The sequence below is a fragment of the Mizuhopecten yessoensis genome, unplaced genomic scaffold (assembly GCF_002113885.1).
Source record: "Mizuhopecten yessoensis strain PY_sf001 unplaced genomic scaffold, ASM211388v2 scaffold10225, whole genome shotgun sequence".
In the NCBI taxonomy this organism is placed as follows: Eukaryota; Metazoa; Mollusca; class Bivalvia; order Pectinida; family Pectinidae; genus Mizuhopecten; species Mizuhopecten yessoensis.
This window is the reverse complement of record NW_018408440.1, coordinates 202,225-219,892: the sequence shown is the minus strand read 5'-3', so window position 1 is coordinate 219,892 and position 17,668 is coordinate 202,225. Positions and strand designations below refer to the sequence as shown.

At 38.5% G+C, this 17,668-nt stretch overlaps 1 protein-coding gene across 1 annotated transcript; it reads right to left on the bottom strand.

Annotated features, from left to right (window-relative positions):
- Window positions 1–1,314: 1,314 nt before the first annotated feature.
- Window positions 1,315–17,266, bottom strand: LOC110459796. Its single transcript, XM_021512245.1, has 2 exons — window positions 14,539–17,266; window positions 1,315–3,250 (listed from the first exon to the last, which is right to left on the bottom strand). Exons 1-2 carry the CDS (start codon window positions 16,179–16,181, stop codon window positions 3,118–3,120), a joined length of 1,776 nt encoding a protein of 591 aa, XP_021367920.1. The 5' UTR covers window positions 16,182–17,266; the 3' UTR covers window positions 1,315–3,117.
- Between the last annotated feature and the right edge of the window lie 402 nt (window positions 17,267–17,668).

Genomic DNA, 17,668 nt, shown 5'->3' with positions numbered 1-17,668 from the left:
ACAGAGAAAGATAGACACGCCGAGTTATCTCCCATGTGGCGTACATCTATAAATGTCGCCACATATACATGCACGTTCTTAATGTATTGTATATTATATGTTATATATTGATGATTTGTTGAAAGTAGCCTCGGTTTCAGAATAAAGGCATTATTACTTTTTACATATATATTTGTGTCTGCTTTTAACGTAGGTTGCAAGAAATAATCGGCTCCATTATGACCTTAATACCACGCGTCAATGCTAACCGAGGTTACAGCAAGCGTCAATGTAAAACCAAGGTTACAACACGCGTCAATGCAAACAAAGGTTACACAAAGCGTCAATGATAACCGAGGTTACACCAAGCGTCAATGCTATCAGAGGTTACACCAAGAGTCAATGCTATCCGAGGTAACACCACGCGTCTATGATAACCAAGGCTACACCAAGCATCATTGCTATCCAAGGTTACACCAAGCGTCAATGCTAACCAAGGTTACACCAAGCGTCAATGCTAACCGCAGTTACAACAAGCGTTAATGCTAACCGAGGTTACATCAAGCGTCAATGATAACCAAGTTAACACCAAGCGTAAATGCTAACCAAGTTAACACCAAGCGTCAATGCTTACCGCGGTTACAACAAGCGTCAATGCTAACCGAGGTTACGTGTACACCAAACGTCAATGCTAACAAAGTTTACACCAAGCGTCAATGCAAACCAAGGTTACACCAAGCGCCAATGCTATCCAAGGTTACACTACGCGTCAATGATAACCAAGGCTACACCAAGCATCAATGCTATCCAAGGTTACACCAAGCGTCAATGATAACCAAGGTTACACCACGCGTCAATGATAACCGAGGTTACAACAAGCGTTAATGCTAACCGAGGTTACATCAAGCTTCAATGATAACCAAGTTAACACCAAGCGTCAATGATAACCAAGGTTACACCAAGCGTCAATACAAACCAAGATTACACCAGGCGTCAATGATAACCAAGGCTACACCGAGCATCAATGATAACCAAGGTTACACCACGCGTCAATGCTAACCGAGGTTACACCAAGCGTCAATGATAACCGAGGTTACATCAAGCTTCAATGATAACCAAGTTAACACCAAGCGTCAATGCAAACCAAGGTTACACCAAGCGTCAATGATAACCAAGGCTACACCGAGCATCAATGATAACTAAAGTTACACCAAGCGGCAATGCTTACCAAGGTTACACCAAGCGGCAATGATAACCAAGGTTACACCAAGCGGCAATGGTAACCAAGGCTACACCGAGCATCAATGATAACTAAAGTTACACTAAGCGTCAATGCTTACCAAGGTTACACCAAGCGGCAATGATAACCAAGGCTACACCGAGCATCAATGATAACTAAAGTTACACCAAGCGTCAATGCTTACCAAGGTTACACCAAGCGGCAATGATAACCAAGGCTACACCGAGCATCAATGATAACCAAGGTTACACCACGCGTCAATGATAACCAAGTTAACACCACGCGTCAATGATAACCGACGTTACACCAAACGTCAATGCAAACCAAGGTTACACCGAGCATCAATGATAACCAAGGCTACACCGAGCATCAATGATAACCAAGGTTACACCACGCGTCAATGATAACTAAGGTTACACCAAGCTTCAATGCTAACCAAGGTTACACCAAGCGGCAATGGTAACCAAGGCTACACCGAGCATCAATGATAACTAAGGTTACAACAAGCTTCAATGCTAACCAAGGTTACACCAAGCGGCAATGGTAACCAAGGCTACACCGAGCATCAGTGAAAAACAAGGTTACACCACGCGTCAATGCTAACCAAGGTTACACCAAGCGTCAATGATAACCAAGGTTACACCAAGAGTCAATGCTATCCAAGGTTACACCACGCGTCAATGCTAACCGAGGTTACACCAAGCGTCAATGCTAACCAAGGTTACACTAAGCATCAATGATAACCAAGGATTTATTCATTTTTTCGTGAAATTCAATGTTCACAAAGAACAACCGAAACATGTCACCAGAAGTGATTTCGAGCATGTTCTAGTATTCTGGATATCCAAGATGCGCAGTGGTATCAATTCAAGTCGTGCCCGCCATGTAAATTTCGTCGATTTGATTTCGATATACGCTATATGTAATGATTTTTCAAAGTTCTAACATGTCATGATACTATAGACGTACCATTTTTATTGAGGTGTTATAAAATTAACGCTTTTCCTATTTAAATGTCGCGCAACCTTATTATTGTGCTAATTAAAATGTCTGAACATAGTTTTCTAGTAGAGAAACCGTCAGTGCGACAATTCATCAATTGCGAATCTGTTAAAATTTGATACATACGGTACAATTTGAGTCGGCTTAAATAAGTGATAATTCAGTATGTAATTTAAATTCTTATATTAAGTCGTTATAAAAACACTAAATTTAAGGTAATACATATTTGTAAATTGGTTACTCATTATAGATATAAATCGATTTGACTGCGATATTTCTCGCAACATATATCATTTCAGAAGTCTTTAAATACTTTTTTAAATACAGTTGAGACGTTAAGTCGTAAAAGATAAAACAATTATTCATGCTAGTGCAAACTTGGCTGGTAGATTCGGCTTTTTAACATATAATTACAAATTCCATGGTGACAAATGCGGTTCCGATATAAATAAGTAATATAAAATTTACTGCAATATTCCGATTTCTCAAAAAATTAAAAATACAAAATAACATATGAATAAAATTAAATAACAAGTAGAAGCATTGCAATTTTGGTTGTTCGTTACTTTTGAGCTTTTTGCAATGCTGAATATATTGTCACAAATGCAAATCGAGAATGGTAACTTACAAAAAGTACTTAAAAATCAGGGCAGGTATATCAGATCACTGTAAGTACGTGCAAAATAGAAAATAATACATTCTTAGAAAATAATGTTTGCCAGGTTTATGTTAACGACATCAAATCAAGCGTAACATAATTTGTTAATGAAGCCATTGAAATAATGACATAGAAAGAGGGCCTCATGATAAAACGTAATTCAGACGAATACCACCCGGATGTGCAGCGGCCTGTCAAGATACCACGTTCACTGACCCACTGCTGTGTGTAGAAGTCGTCAATAGTTTTCACATCCCGAACAGCTATCTTGAACTCTTTTCACACGTTTCTTCCTCGTCTTGTGTGGCCTGAATGATACAGACGTGTAAACAGCCGCAGAACAAATCAGAAGTATCACAGCTTCTACAAACCTGTAAACAGAAAAATTAAACAGTATACATATATATATGAAAATAAGCATATAAAGCTAACAATAAACAAATAAAGATAAAAATAAAAATATAAATCTGAAAATAAACGTATATATCTGAAAATAAACATATAAATCTGAAAATAAATATATATATCTGAAAATAAACATCTATATCTAAAAATAAACACATAAAGCTAAAAATTTACAAATAAAGCTAAAAGTAAACATTTAAAGCTAAAAGTAAACATTTAAAGCTAAAAACAAACATATACAGCTAAAAATAAACATATAAATCTGAAAATAAACACATCAAGCAAAAAAAAAATGAAATTTATAAAAATTACAAAGTAAATATAAAAACAAAAAATTACATGAAAATTGGAAAATAAGTATATAAATCTAAAGATAAACACAAGAATCTACGAATAAACATTAAAAGAGCAGATTTAACAGTATTTCACATGGTACCTTTGGTAACTGGACAACTGTGTGTCCACTGTTGACAAATTAGATCAAACATAGAGAAAATTAAGTGACTGGCTCGATACCCATTGCTAGGTAAAATGCATAAAAATGCACGATAACAGGATTCTGGGTCAACACGGACGAAAGGTGTTTAATAATTTGCCCAGCAGGTTTGCTTTGATATTACCTTGAGGCTGAGTTTTTGCTAAGTTCGGGTTCATTAAGTAAGCACGCAACATTGTACGTGTTAAATATATTTATCATTGTTATGTAAACGAGTGGACGGGATGTCCGTGTCTTGTCTCGCACGTGCAGCTACTAGTGCACGTGAGACAGGTATGCTTGGGACAGTAGCGACACGTACAGGTGTCTGTGTTCGCCTAGCTGTCGATCAGTCCGGACGTACTTGTTATCGCTGATATGACCGAGTTAAATACCGAGGGGGATAGTATTGGTCCTACGGATAGTGTTCCGGCCCCAAAACCAGTTAGTTCTAATAACGACGCCTTCCAGGCTTTGGACTTATTTACTACCTACCTTGACGCAAAATTGAAAGGTCTACGGGACGATATAAGGGAGGAACATGACTTGTCCGCTAACTCCTTCAAACGTTTGAAAAAAGAAAGAGNTTATCATTGTTATGTAAACGAGTGGACGGGATGTCCGTGTCTTGTCTCGCACGTGCAGCTACTAGTGCACGTGAGACAGGTATGCTTGGGACAGTAGCGACACGTACAGGTGTCTGTGTTCGCCTAGCTGTTGATCAGTCCGGACTTCCCGCCCACCCGCCCATTCTTGTTAGTACTTGTTCAGTTTTTGGGTGGCTGTTACATTATATTTCCAGCAATCCTTTCACATGGGGAATGAAACAACCTGATTTGTGTACAGCTATTTTGGAGCATGAAGGACAAGACGAAGTGGCCAGCAATTCCCGCACAGCACTGGGATTACGGATCCATTTTCCGATTTCCATGTAATTTTACCTGAATAAATATGTACGTCCTCGTTGCTAGGCGGACGAACTCCCGGTAAAGAGTTGGAGTTTTATATGATAAATAATTTATGTTCGTTTGAGGGAAGCGAATTAGAATATAAATATATTTATCATTGTTATGTAAACGAGTGGACGGGATGTCCGTGTCTTGTCTCGCACGTGCAGCTACTAGTGCACGTGAGACAGGTATGCTTGGGACAGTAGCGACACGTACAGGTGTCTGTGTTCGCCTAGCTGTTGATCAGTCCGGACTTCCCGCCCACCCGCCCATTCTTGTTAGTACTTGTTCAGTTTTTGGGTGGCTGTTACATTATATTTCCAGCAATCCTTTCACATGGGGAATGAAACAACCTGATTTGTGTACAGCTATTTTGGAGCATGAAGGACAAGACGAAGTGGCCAGCAATTCCCGCACAGCACTGGGATTACGGATCCATTTTCCGATTTCCATGTAATTTTACCTGAATAAATATGTACGTCCTCGTTGCTAGGCGGACGAACTCCCGGTAAAGAGTTGGAGTTTTATATGATAAATAATTTATGTTCGTTTGAGGGAAGCGAATTAGAATATAAATATATTTATCATTGTTATGTAAACGAGTGGACGGGATGTCCGTGTCTTGTCTCGCACGTGCAGCTACTAGTGCACGTGAGACAGGTATGCTTGGGACAGTAGCGACACGTACAGGTGTCTGTGTTCGCCTAGCTGTTGATCAGTCCGGACTTCCCGCCCACCCGCCCATTCTTGTTAGTACTTGTTCAGTTTTTGGGTGGCTGTTACATTATATTTCCAGCAATCCTTTCACATGGGGAATGAAACAACCTGATTTGTGTACAGCTATTTTGGAGCATGAAGGACAAGACGAAGTGGCCAGCAATTCCCGCACAGCACTGGGATTACGGATCCATTTTCCGATTTCCATGTAATTTTACCTGAATAAATATGTACGTCCTCGTTGCTAGGCGGACGAACTCCCGGTAAAGAGTTGGAGTTTTATATGATAAATAATTTATGTTCGTTTGAGGGAAGCGAATTAGAATATAAATATATTTATCATTGTTATGTAAACGAGTGGACGGGATGTCCGTGTCTTGTCTCGCACGTGCAGCTACTAGTGCACGTGAGACAGGTATGCTTGGGACAGTAGCGACACGTACAGGTGTCTGTGTTCGCCTAGCTGTTGATCAGTCCGGACTTCCCGCCCACCCGCCCATTCTTGTTAGTACTTGTTCAGTTTTTGGGTGGCTGTTACATTATATTTCCAGCAATCCTTTCACATGGGGAATGAAACAACCTGATTTGTGTACAGCTATTTTGGAGCATGAAGGACAAGACGAAGTGGCCAGCAATTCCCGCACAGCACTGGGATTACGGATCCATTTTCCGATTTCCATGTAATTTTACCTGAATAAATATGTACGTCCTCGTTGCTAGGCGGACGAACTCCCGGTAAAGAGTTGGAGTTTTATATGATAAATAATTTATGTTCGTTTGAGGGAAGCGAATTAGAATATAAATATATTTATCATTGTTATGTAAACGAGTGGACGGGATGTCCGTGTCTTGTCTCGCACGTGCAGCTACTAGTGCACGTGAGACAGGTATGCTTGGGACAGTAGCGACACGTACAGGTGTCTGTGTTCGCCTAGCTGTTGATCAGTCCGGACTTCCCGCCCACCCGCCCATTCTTGTTAGTACTTGTTCAGTTTTTGGGTGGCTGTTACATTATATTTCCAGCAATCCTTTCACATGGGGAATGAAACAACCTGATTTGTGTACAGCTATTTTGGAGCATGAAGGACAAGACGAAGTGGCCAGCAATTCCCGCACAGCACTGGGATTACGGATCCATTTTCCGATTTCCATGTAATTTTACCTGAATAAATATGTACGTCCTCGTTGCTAGGCGGACGAACTCCCGGTAAAGAGTTGGAGTTTTATATGATAAATAATTTATGTTCGTTTGAGGGAAGCGAATTAGAATATAAATATATTTATCATTGTTATGTAAACGAGTGGACGGGATGTCCGTGTCTTGTCTCGCACGTGCAGCTACTAGTGCACGTGAGACAGGTATGCTTGGGACAGTAGCGACACGTACAGGTGTCTGTGTTCGCCTAGCTGTTGATCAGTCCGGACTTCCCGCCCACCCGCCCATTCTTGTTAGTACTTGTTCAGTTTTTGGGTGGCTGTTACATTATATTTCCAGCAATCCTTTCACATGGGGAATGAAACAACCTGATTTGTGTACAGCTATTTTGGAGCATGAAGGACAAGACGAAGTGGCCAGCAATTCCCGCACAGCACTGGGATTACGGATCCATTTTCCGATTTCCATGTAATTTTACCTGAATAAATATGTACGTCCTCGTTGCTAGGCGGACGAACTCCCGGTAAAGAGTTGGAGTTTTATATGATAAATAATTTATGTTCGTTTGAGGGAAGCGAATTAGAATATAAATATATTTATCATTGTTATGTAAACGAGTGGACGGGATGTCCGTGTCTTGTCTCGCACGTGCAGCTACTAGTGCACGTGAGACAGGTATGCTTGGGACAGTAGCGACACGTACAGGTGTCTGTGTTCGCCTAGCTGTTGATCAGTCCGGACTTCCCGCCCACCCGCCCATTCTTGTTAGTACTTGTTCAGTTTTTGGGTGGCTGTTACATTATATTTCCAGCAATCCTTTCACATGGGGAATGAAACAACCTGATTTGTGTACAGCTATTTTGGAGCATGAAGGACAAGACGAAGTGGCCAGCAATTCCCGCACAGCACTGGGATTACGGATCCATTTTCCGATTTCCATGTAATTTTACCTGAATAAATATGTACGTCCTCGTTGCTAGGCGGACGAACTCCCGGTAAAGAGTTGGAGTTTTATATGATAAATAATTTATGTTCGTTTGAGGGAAGCGAATTAGAATATAAATATATTTATCATTGTTATGTAAACGAGTGGACGGGATGTCCGTGTCTTGTCTCGCACGTGCAGCTACTAGTGCACGTGGGACAGGTATGCTTGGGACAGTAGCGACACGTACAGGTGTCTGTGTTCGCCTAGCTGTTGATCAGTCCGGACTTCCCGCCCACCCGCCCATTCTTGTTAGTACTTGTTCAGTTTTTGGGTGGCTGTTACATTATATTTCCAGCAATCCTTTCACATGGGGAATGAAACAACCTGATTTGTGTACAGCTATTTTGGAGCATGAAGGACAAGACGAAGTGGCCAGCAATTCCCGCACAGCACTGGGATTACGGATCCATTTTCCGATTTCCATGTAATTTTACCTGAATAAATATGTACGTCCTCGTTGCTAGGCGGACGAACTCCCGGTAAAGAGTTGGAGTTTTATATGATAAATAATTTATGTTCGTTTGAGGGAAGCGAATTAGAATATAAAACGCCATATCAACGCATGCGTACATCTGCATGATTATTACATCGCGAAAATGCGCACACTGCATATGGTTGAAGAGCTCAAATGCGGCTATATGTCTGATACATGTTTGAGCTTAAACAACTGTATCATGCTGTCATGCACAAGCTTCCCTTAGGACGTCAAAATACAGATAAACCAATATTTATAGTCAATATGTTTTATCTGCCCGTTTACATATCTTACAAATCGATATCTCTTATCCATAAACTATAGAGCTATTTTATCAAGGAAACGTGTGCGATATTGTGATTTATTTGACGACCACGGCTATTATATGACTTTAAGTGGGCTAGGAGGATACCATAGAAATATCATCGTTATATGATTTGGCTTTATAAGGCGAGTAAAGCAAGTAATATCTCTATTATCGAATGTAAGGTTTGACAGACCGGTCCTGAACAATTAATTATACATCACAATCTTATATGAATCTTCTGTTTTGTTATAGAATGATAATATATTTTATCATAGGATGATAGTGTACTATCCTATCTACATCCTATATGCATTACTATCAAGTACGTTCCTCTGTAATAGCTGTGTGAGATACATAACGTAGCATGTACAATCATCAATATCATTTCTATCTGTTGTCTATATGTGTATGCTAGTGCATACTTGCTAGGGGAGGAGGAAACAGAGCTTGGGGATACATAGGAAACAAGCATCAAATTAATAATAGATATACTTTTCCCTTGTAGTATACCATGGAACAGCACATGAATTTACACATACCAAGTAAATACCGAAGGGACAACAAAACCATAATTGGCATAAATCGAACTTAAAACCCTATACTAGAATTCTTGAAGTAAGGACGTGAACTATCTTGGATCTGAGGTAGATTATTATGGCGAGTGCCATCGATGGAGTAGAAAACGCTTACCCTTCCGAAACATCTGGTTATATTTTTCTTGATTTTTTTTTTATAGTTTTTATTGATTTTGAGTTCGTATTATGGTTTTGTTGACACGTCTCGGGTTTTTCCTTTTTTTTATCAAAATAAATGTTTAGAAGACACGTGGGAAATTATAAACTCAGGGCAGAGCTGTCTGACAGTAATTGTCTAGCTCTCGATATTGAGACATCATAAGGGACGTGTAACATTTAATCGTTACATTCTATTTCGGTAGTACTTTTATCCTGAATCCACCCCGATTGTTATAAAAGCCGCATTAGGTTCCAAGTTAAAATGTTAGTGGTTTAGCCTCAAGAAATACAGCTCATATCCATTCACTGTGTTACTTTGAAACATTTCAATTAAAACTTTAACAAATTTTTCTTTCACGTCTGTGATTTAAGCTTGTTGAGAAAGATTATTATATCATCAGTTCAGAGCTCAATACAGTTTCGGAGCTCAGTAACATATCACGTGATTAATTGAAATGTCACACCGCTTCTCAGAATTGATTTGGGAATGAAGTTGTGATATTTAAAGTCAAGGTCATCTTTCTAAGGCAGTGTTTTGTAATCAATAATGCAGTATTTTCACTTCAAATGCAAGAAAGCCTTCAGGTGGAATTGCTGGTGCTCTGTACCAATTCTCAAGTGTCAAATTGCTGTTAGCGAAGACTCGCGGCTTACTGTGTTGTAGCCAGTGACCCGACGGTATTGTTTTGTATCTTATATCAATGACGATGATGTAGCACATTTCATTCGGTTATAAAATATCTTAAGAGAATTAAACAACCTGATTTATACTTTCACGAACGATCCAATTTCATTCTTTCAACAATAAATTTGTATAAACTGGTCGAATCGATAGAAGGAGGTAAGTTTGCTTGTGTTTTAATAGACCCACTTTGTAGTACAGGGATTGAAACAATTAAACATGTTTCAAGATACCCTTTCCAAAAATACACATACGAAATTATTTTTATTCAAATACGTGTAGCTTGTTACCATGAGACAGAAGATGGCAAATCTTTAAGACCTGTCAATTATAAAATGAATTTTTGAAAGAAATACTAATCAAGAAGAGAGGGGATTATGATAACTACGGATGTGCGACGTTAAAAAGAGGATAAGAAGGCATCAGTTGGAAGTTAGTTAATTAGTTACAAATTAATACACACACATCAAACATTTACACGTATATGTTTTTATCTTTAAACAAATCCTTAATTCCAAAAAGATTCTATTACTGTAATTGAGTTCATAAAGCGGTACGCTTGTAAATACACGCCTCCTTGCCACGGTTGCTCAACACTTGGCTGGAGTTGATCAGTGGTTACTTCACTTCTACAGTTTTGATGAGACAGTTTAGATTGATGTATTTTGATTTGAAAGCTATTGCTTCGTATTGATAACAATTTGAGTATTTTGATTTTTTCAATAATCAGTTGTTAAATTTAACGAACCTTTGAGCAACCGGGTCCTGCATTACGCGAGTCATGTAAGTCATATGTCGGCAATCTGCATACCGCCACAATGCGTAAATCAGGTTTTAAACCAATCGAGGTGACGGAAAAACTGATCACTTGGTTAACACTTATGCTAAACCAGGACTGCCAATGTTTGACGAATGATCTGGAAGGGGGTACGAAGGGACAATAATGGTAGATATATATACAAATTATATATTTGCTCCGAAAATTTGACATCATATTGTCTACACTGTAAGAATGACTTCATTGCCCCCTATACAATTCTAAGTAATTCGTATCCAACAAACATACGTTTACAAGGATCCAGTGTTATTCATGAAGCTACCGTTAAAATTACTTCTTTGGCCTATACAATTAATAAATATATATATACATTAAAACTAAATATAAAATAAATGTAAGACTGGTCCACAGTGTAACCCCAAAAGAGCAAAAATCAGAACACATAATAGAAACAAGTAAGCAAACAACAGGAAAAATAAGTCGTACGACCGTGAACTCCAAAAGGGTAAAAGAACAGCAAGTGCATACTGAACCGTCACTATAAAACGGGACGGTGGACCAAGCTCTCCAGAAGGGAGGACTATTAAAATAGACAGTGAGTACATCATATACCTTCGCTATAAAACAGATGGGAGTCCCCCGGACCGTGAACTCCAGAAGGGTAGATGAACATTAAAACAGTCAGAAAGTAAGGCATGAACACTTTAAAATGGGTCGTGGGACTGTGATCTCCCAAAGGGTAGAGACTAAAACAGACTGAAAATAAATCATGAACCTTCACTATAAAATCGGTCGTAGGACCGTGAAATCAGGAAAAGTGTTTTCCATGCACGTAGTGTCTCCAAATCAAATGTATTCATGTACATCACAGTGTTATTTAAAGCGTTACAATTAAGTCAGTATGAATGTTTCTGGTTCCTTATTGTCCCTTACGCAAAAGACAGAAGAAACCTCCTAATTCTACATACGGCACATTAGTCGCCTCTCACCCCAACAACAAGCTTGTTACACTGTATTTACCCGAACCTATATAGGTATTTGCACACAAAAATTATCTATTCATTCATATAACTGGGATAAAATCACTAAAAAAAATGTCTTTATCTATAGGTTGGGTTCTGTATATGCTCTGTAAACGTTAACTACCGCGATACCATAGAACTCCAGGCTAATCATTCGTTTGGTTCTCGCAAATCACAACACACTGAAAGCGTGGAAATGTTGTTTAAAATTGTCAATTTATCACGAAATAAAAAAGGGTTGCATCCAGGTGATGATTTACGCCAAACCTGCAGGGAATGCAAAGTGAAGGTAACTTTTTAATTTTACAGTCTAGACCTTATTTCGAAACTGATAATTCCAAGACGATGGAATACGACTCAGACTGGCAATACATTAATCGCACATGAGGCGAAGTGTCCATTTCAATATCATTGCGGCAGTTGCAAGAAGTGCTGAATCAATCATAATGATCTATACCATTGTGTGTGAGACTTGTATGGTGGGCATGGGGAAATACATGAAACCAAAGGAGATTGCTATTGAACCGATTCTGCAAGAACAGATCAAATTTCTTGAACGTCATGACATATCAACAAATCAAAAATATGAAGCATCGCATTATTCTAGAATTTTCAGGGAGATCATTATCAATAGTGAAGATCACTGCGACCCCAAGATGACGTTTCCCCGCTGAACAAAAAAGTCTGAAAGTATCTTTAAACAAATGCATTATATTATTGGTCTTTAATTTTATATCTATATTGCTGACGACATAAGTCTATAGACATGCACTACAGTAACAGTGGACACTCTCGTTTGTAGAAATTTGTGACGTTTTTAAACTGTTGTACAATCTTCACGTTGGCAATGGTTTTGAAATATACATATTCTGAATATATATTATCTATAAATAATTATTAGCATTTGGATTTTTTACACTAGTTTACTCAACGTGAAAAACGCTAGCAATTCACATCGCAAAAATGCCATTCCTACAGCATATGTTACATGAAGTTACATAGCGTACTAATGTTCCACTATGGACAAACACTATATGGTATTCCGTCTTTGCGTATTGCAGAGTTATCTTCTCTTGTGAGCAGATATTGATTGTAACGTCATTGGTTTCTGTGAGAAAATTACCTCGTTTTCTCAAAAATTGATGACGTTACTCTCACAAACAAATGACGTAACAATCAATACCTGCTCACAAGAGCAGATAACTCTGCAATACGCAAATACGGAATACGTCATACCTATATCCATTGTTCACGTAGTAATGTACGACTGCGGACATACACTATATATTACAATAAAGTCTATATACATTGATGACGTAGTAAAGCTTGATTACTGACAACTGTCTTGCTATATATGTCATTGATGTCGCAGGATCAAGTTGGCACATACAAAATTTGTTTCGAGTTTGATGTCGAAATATTTCCCTTTGTGTTGATGCCGTCGTTCACTTGTATTGCCATTTTTTCTCTGCAAAGCCATATTACATCACCGCCATCAAATACAACTTAGATGAGCCGCAACACCACGGTTGCAAATAAGAATATGCTTTAAGAACAACGTACAACTGATAAGGTATTGGTATTGATTTCTAGAGAATAGTTGTTTCATAGGAACGCATTGATGTTGTATGTCTTTGAATTAAAGCGCATTTGCTATCAATCAACTACATACGTGGGATCCTAATTGGTAACCTTACTAATAAAATAGCTAAAACAGGCAAAAATTTAAATGTCAAGTTGGGAGGCAGAAAACTACTTGATGATGCTGACAAAAAAGAAAGACGACATCCCAAATTACCTTTCACCTTTATAACAGCAAGATGTGCGACAGGCGGCACAGCGGTTATATGCGCAACACAAATGAGAAACGACCAGTACCAAACTGTGTATTTCCAACAGTACCAATGTAAGGCCATGAATAAAAACAAATGGGAGAAGAAAATAGAAAAGTGAAGCCATCACTAGCACAAGAATGTGAGGTCACAAGGAAAAAAGGTACACCAGGACAACAACAATAAGAGGCCTCTAGTGAAACAGCAATGTGTACGTGTTACCATCCGTTAAACAACAATGAACAATGAGTAGTCCCAATGACAAGATATAGGAATGCGTTATCAGATGCTACTGAAACATGAATATCGTAAAGTGTTTTATTTGAGAGATAATATTACTATTCTTAATAAAACACCGTGTAATGTATTGTTTAAAAGTTGTCAATTAATCGTACATTCCTTTGAAAATTGTCATTAAACTATTAGTTATCTAAACCACCTTTTAAAGATTGTCACTTGATGGTAATTACCTAGAAATTATCCTTTTATATAATAAAAATGTCAATTTATCGTATGTAGCTTTAAAATAAAATTGATAGTAAATCACACATGTCTTTGCAACTTGTGAGTTTATCGTTGAGACTTGAGCGTACATACTTTGGAAAGTTGTCATTTAGTCGAAAATACATCTGGACATTTGTCATAAAAACGTTCAATCTTTGAAACTTGTTAATTTATGTTATGGTATATACATAATGTAGCTGTCAATTTATCGTACATACATGTAGCTTTAAAACTTGTCAGTTAATTATATATTCCTTTGGATACTATAACTTTAGCGTGTATACTATTGAAATTGTCTTTTTGTCCTTGGAAAGCTGTCATAAGCATCGTACAATGTTTTAAAATTTGTCCATTTATCGAACATACCTTTTTAAATTACCAATCGTACAATACCTGCGGAAGTTTATCTGCCATCCAATTGAATGTCATTTAAACATGCAAAGTGTACATGTACCTTGAAACTTGTCATTTAATTGAACGTACCTTTATAAGTTGGTATTAAAAATCTCAAATATATTTAAAAGTTACCAATTTACTCTACATGCTTTCACGAATTGTCATTCCAGCGTATACATCTTTGAAAGTTTGTATACGTTTCAAAATGTCATTTAATTATATCTTTGATGTAATTTACCTTTGAAAGAAATTGATGATTAACCAAGACACTGGGTTGGCTGCTGGGGAATACTGAAGTCCTCGACTGGTCAGGTTAAACAAGCCGTAAACACTTCCAATACAACTTAACATAACAAAGGCGGTGAGTGCGTAGGTATAACGGACGAGTTCGTTGAGCATTCGTCCTTGACGTAAGCGCTGAAAGCTCAGAAATGATGATGAATTTGGTAACGTCAGATCCGGTACGAATTCCTCGTGTTTCCGTCGTCGCCTATTTGACTTACATTTGTAATGGTCATCGTCCTCTGAGTATAAACTTATTCGCTCCACGTCGGCTATGTATCCGCTCTCAAAGATCTTTGTTTCGTTGGTTATTAAGATCGACGGATTTAATAACATCGGTACACTAGTTTCTTTCTCGTCATTTCGGACGTCTTTTGATTTTTTTCTCAATTTTTCAGTTGAATGGCGTTCTCTGCACGCCCTATTTCGGAATGACGCTTTACTTGTCACGTGAGTGTTTGTTATGAGGTCGTAAGACGAGGAATGTGGAAGTGTAAAGCTTGACCTCTCGTTACCACTGTCTTCGTTGAGGGAACTATAATCGTGTAGCGTCATACTTCCGTCTAGTGACCCAGACGAATTATATGTTTTAATTTTTACTTTATCATTACAAAACATATTATTTTGAGATCTCCAGGATTTTTTGTTATAATTGGGTCGGTCACGTGAAAATGTGTTTTTATACCAAGCAGCAAATGCAGCTGTCTTTTCCCGCCTAATTGCCATTTTCTTTTCAATAAATGACGATTCATGTTTGCTGTCTGATCCTGACGAATCATCACTTAGCAACGATATTCGATTTCCTGGCTGATTGGTGCGTATCCTTGGGTAATTAATTCTCGTTTTATTCCGTCCGTCCTCAGTAATTTTCTTATCAATTTTGGACAGGCTATGGCTACTTAATTCCTTCTTGGCTCGCTGGGCCTCACTTGCATATCGTGCTATTTTAGGCGCTCCATAGACAAAACAACAGCTAAGATACACAACATAAACCACATAGATAGCGTCTGTAATAAACGACAACTTGGCAGGTATGGTCGATAGATAAATGAGTGTTTCTATTATGACGATTTCCGCTGTGTATATACCGGTGGCGAGCACCAGGAAACAGTAACCATTGAGCTGAATTGAGGGGATGTCAAGCCTTGTGAGTTTCATTATCACCATTTGCAGCAGACAGAATGTTCCTGATAAAACCGGATACGGAAGTTTCCACACGACACGTGTAACTATATGCGGTATTCTCCCGTAATAGCCGTACGGATCAACTACGTGGAAACCAAACAGTAGTAGATTACACACGGTGACGTAACAAAGGAGGGTATTGAGCAGGCGCTGCCTCGCCAGGCGGCGCTGGAACTTCGCGTATAGAACGAGGTCGAACCCCAGAATAATGAGGTAGACCATGCAGAAAACGTAGACGTAGCTGAGCCAGGCTAGTGTCCAGTGGCCGGACACGATTGACCAGTCGGGAACTCCCCATACATTGACTGTCCAGTTGATGTCCGAGTTGTAATGATGTTTTGACGAGTTATCACCAGTGGTCATTGATGGACACCGGAAGTAGTTCGTACAAAAGGCTACGGACTTTTGTTTCATACATATAGAGCGTTGGTTCCACAAACAAAAACCTTTTGCGTTAGTTTTCAGAAAAAAGGTACAGAAAAAAATAAAGAAATAGACGCAGAGGTTCGTTTAGTACGAAAAGGCACCGACTTTACTTTTGTACCCTAAACTTGTCGATGCTGGTATTTTACACATAAAATGTTCACAGATATTAATATAATCTCTATCTATATTAATATATCTATCCTCATAAAAATGGCATCACATTTCATTGTTAATGATTTATATTATTTACCTGGAGTAATACTGTCCTTACAGAAGTAAATATAATCAATATGTAATCATCTAGCACCAGTGTAGATATGTCCTTCGTGTGTCTGCCATCCAAACTGGACTACGCCGTTGTTAAAATCAGGTGGATGTATGTATACACATCCATGGATATGTTGGTATTTAACTGTTTGAAATAAGTAGTAATTTTGTCATCTTATATTTTCAGACAAATGTAGTAGTAACTTAGACTCAATGTCAACCTCTGCTGACGTATACCGAAGAGTATATGTATACTTGAAGTATTTTTTTCTCTCCAAAACTCCCAGTATCCAAAGGCTGGTTGTATGCTGTAAGTTTGTTTTCAATCTATATTGTTTCCGATTGAACTCACAGAGTTACTATGACACAAGTTCATAAATGGCATTTATAAATAAACGAGAACATTGAGAACAGTATTACATTTGATATGTTTTCCTCGCTGGGCCTGTCAAGGTACTTATATCCGTGTTATAACACTGTTCTCTGACACAAAGTATAGATGCATATCCAAGCAAATGTTGCAATGTTTACGTAACTGTTGGACTAACGCACTGTGTATCGAAAAACGCAAATCCAAGAATAGCACCGCATCACAGTTATAGCAACATTAAAACTGAACATACCTCCAAAGCTTACCATACCTACCACGTGACGTACCTAGCCGCGTGACCGCGTGTTATCGGTTACAATCAATGCTTTCTAATCTTACGACTGTGTTATGTCCATTCTAAACCGATGCAATACAACTGGGAAATTTGACTTGGTTTGTCCACTAATCGAAGTTGTCTTCATTTATGTGATGGTTGTTCCCAACAGAAAACAATGCCGCCAGGTTAGTCCGACAGGGGTCGCTCTATTACAGGACGACGGCACAAACTTGCATATATAGCAAAAGTTGATTCCGAGGGAAGCATTACTCATACGGCGCAATAACCATGCAGGCTTGGTGTTGGTATACCTGGTTTTTCTCACTGGTGCTGTCGGTGATACATGGAACTTCTCAACAGTCAACATGCCCCCATCACGCAGCTAATTAAGTAAATATCCATATGTACCTTCTTCTTTTTCATAATCAATTACTTTATTTCTAGATTTTCGTGTATGGCAAATGTCACAATGATTGCGCGTGTTAGTTGGACGACAGAGATAGCAAGAGGCAATGCGTCAGTTGTTTTGGAACGCTGAAGCTGCTGTTTATAGATGCGATG

What these genes read in the sequence shown, in the direction of transcription:
- LOC110459796 (XM_021512245.1), bottom strand. Translation starts at nt 16,181, where the DNA reads ATGAAACAAAAGTCCGTAGCCTTTTGTACGAACTACTTCCGGTGTCCA. An exon ending in ATCATCAATTTCTTTCAAAG is followed by an intron (nt 3,251 to 14,538) that starts GTAAATTACATC and finishes TTCTGTTTACAG; the next exon opens with GTTTGTAGAAGCTGTGATAC.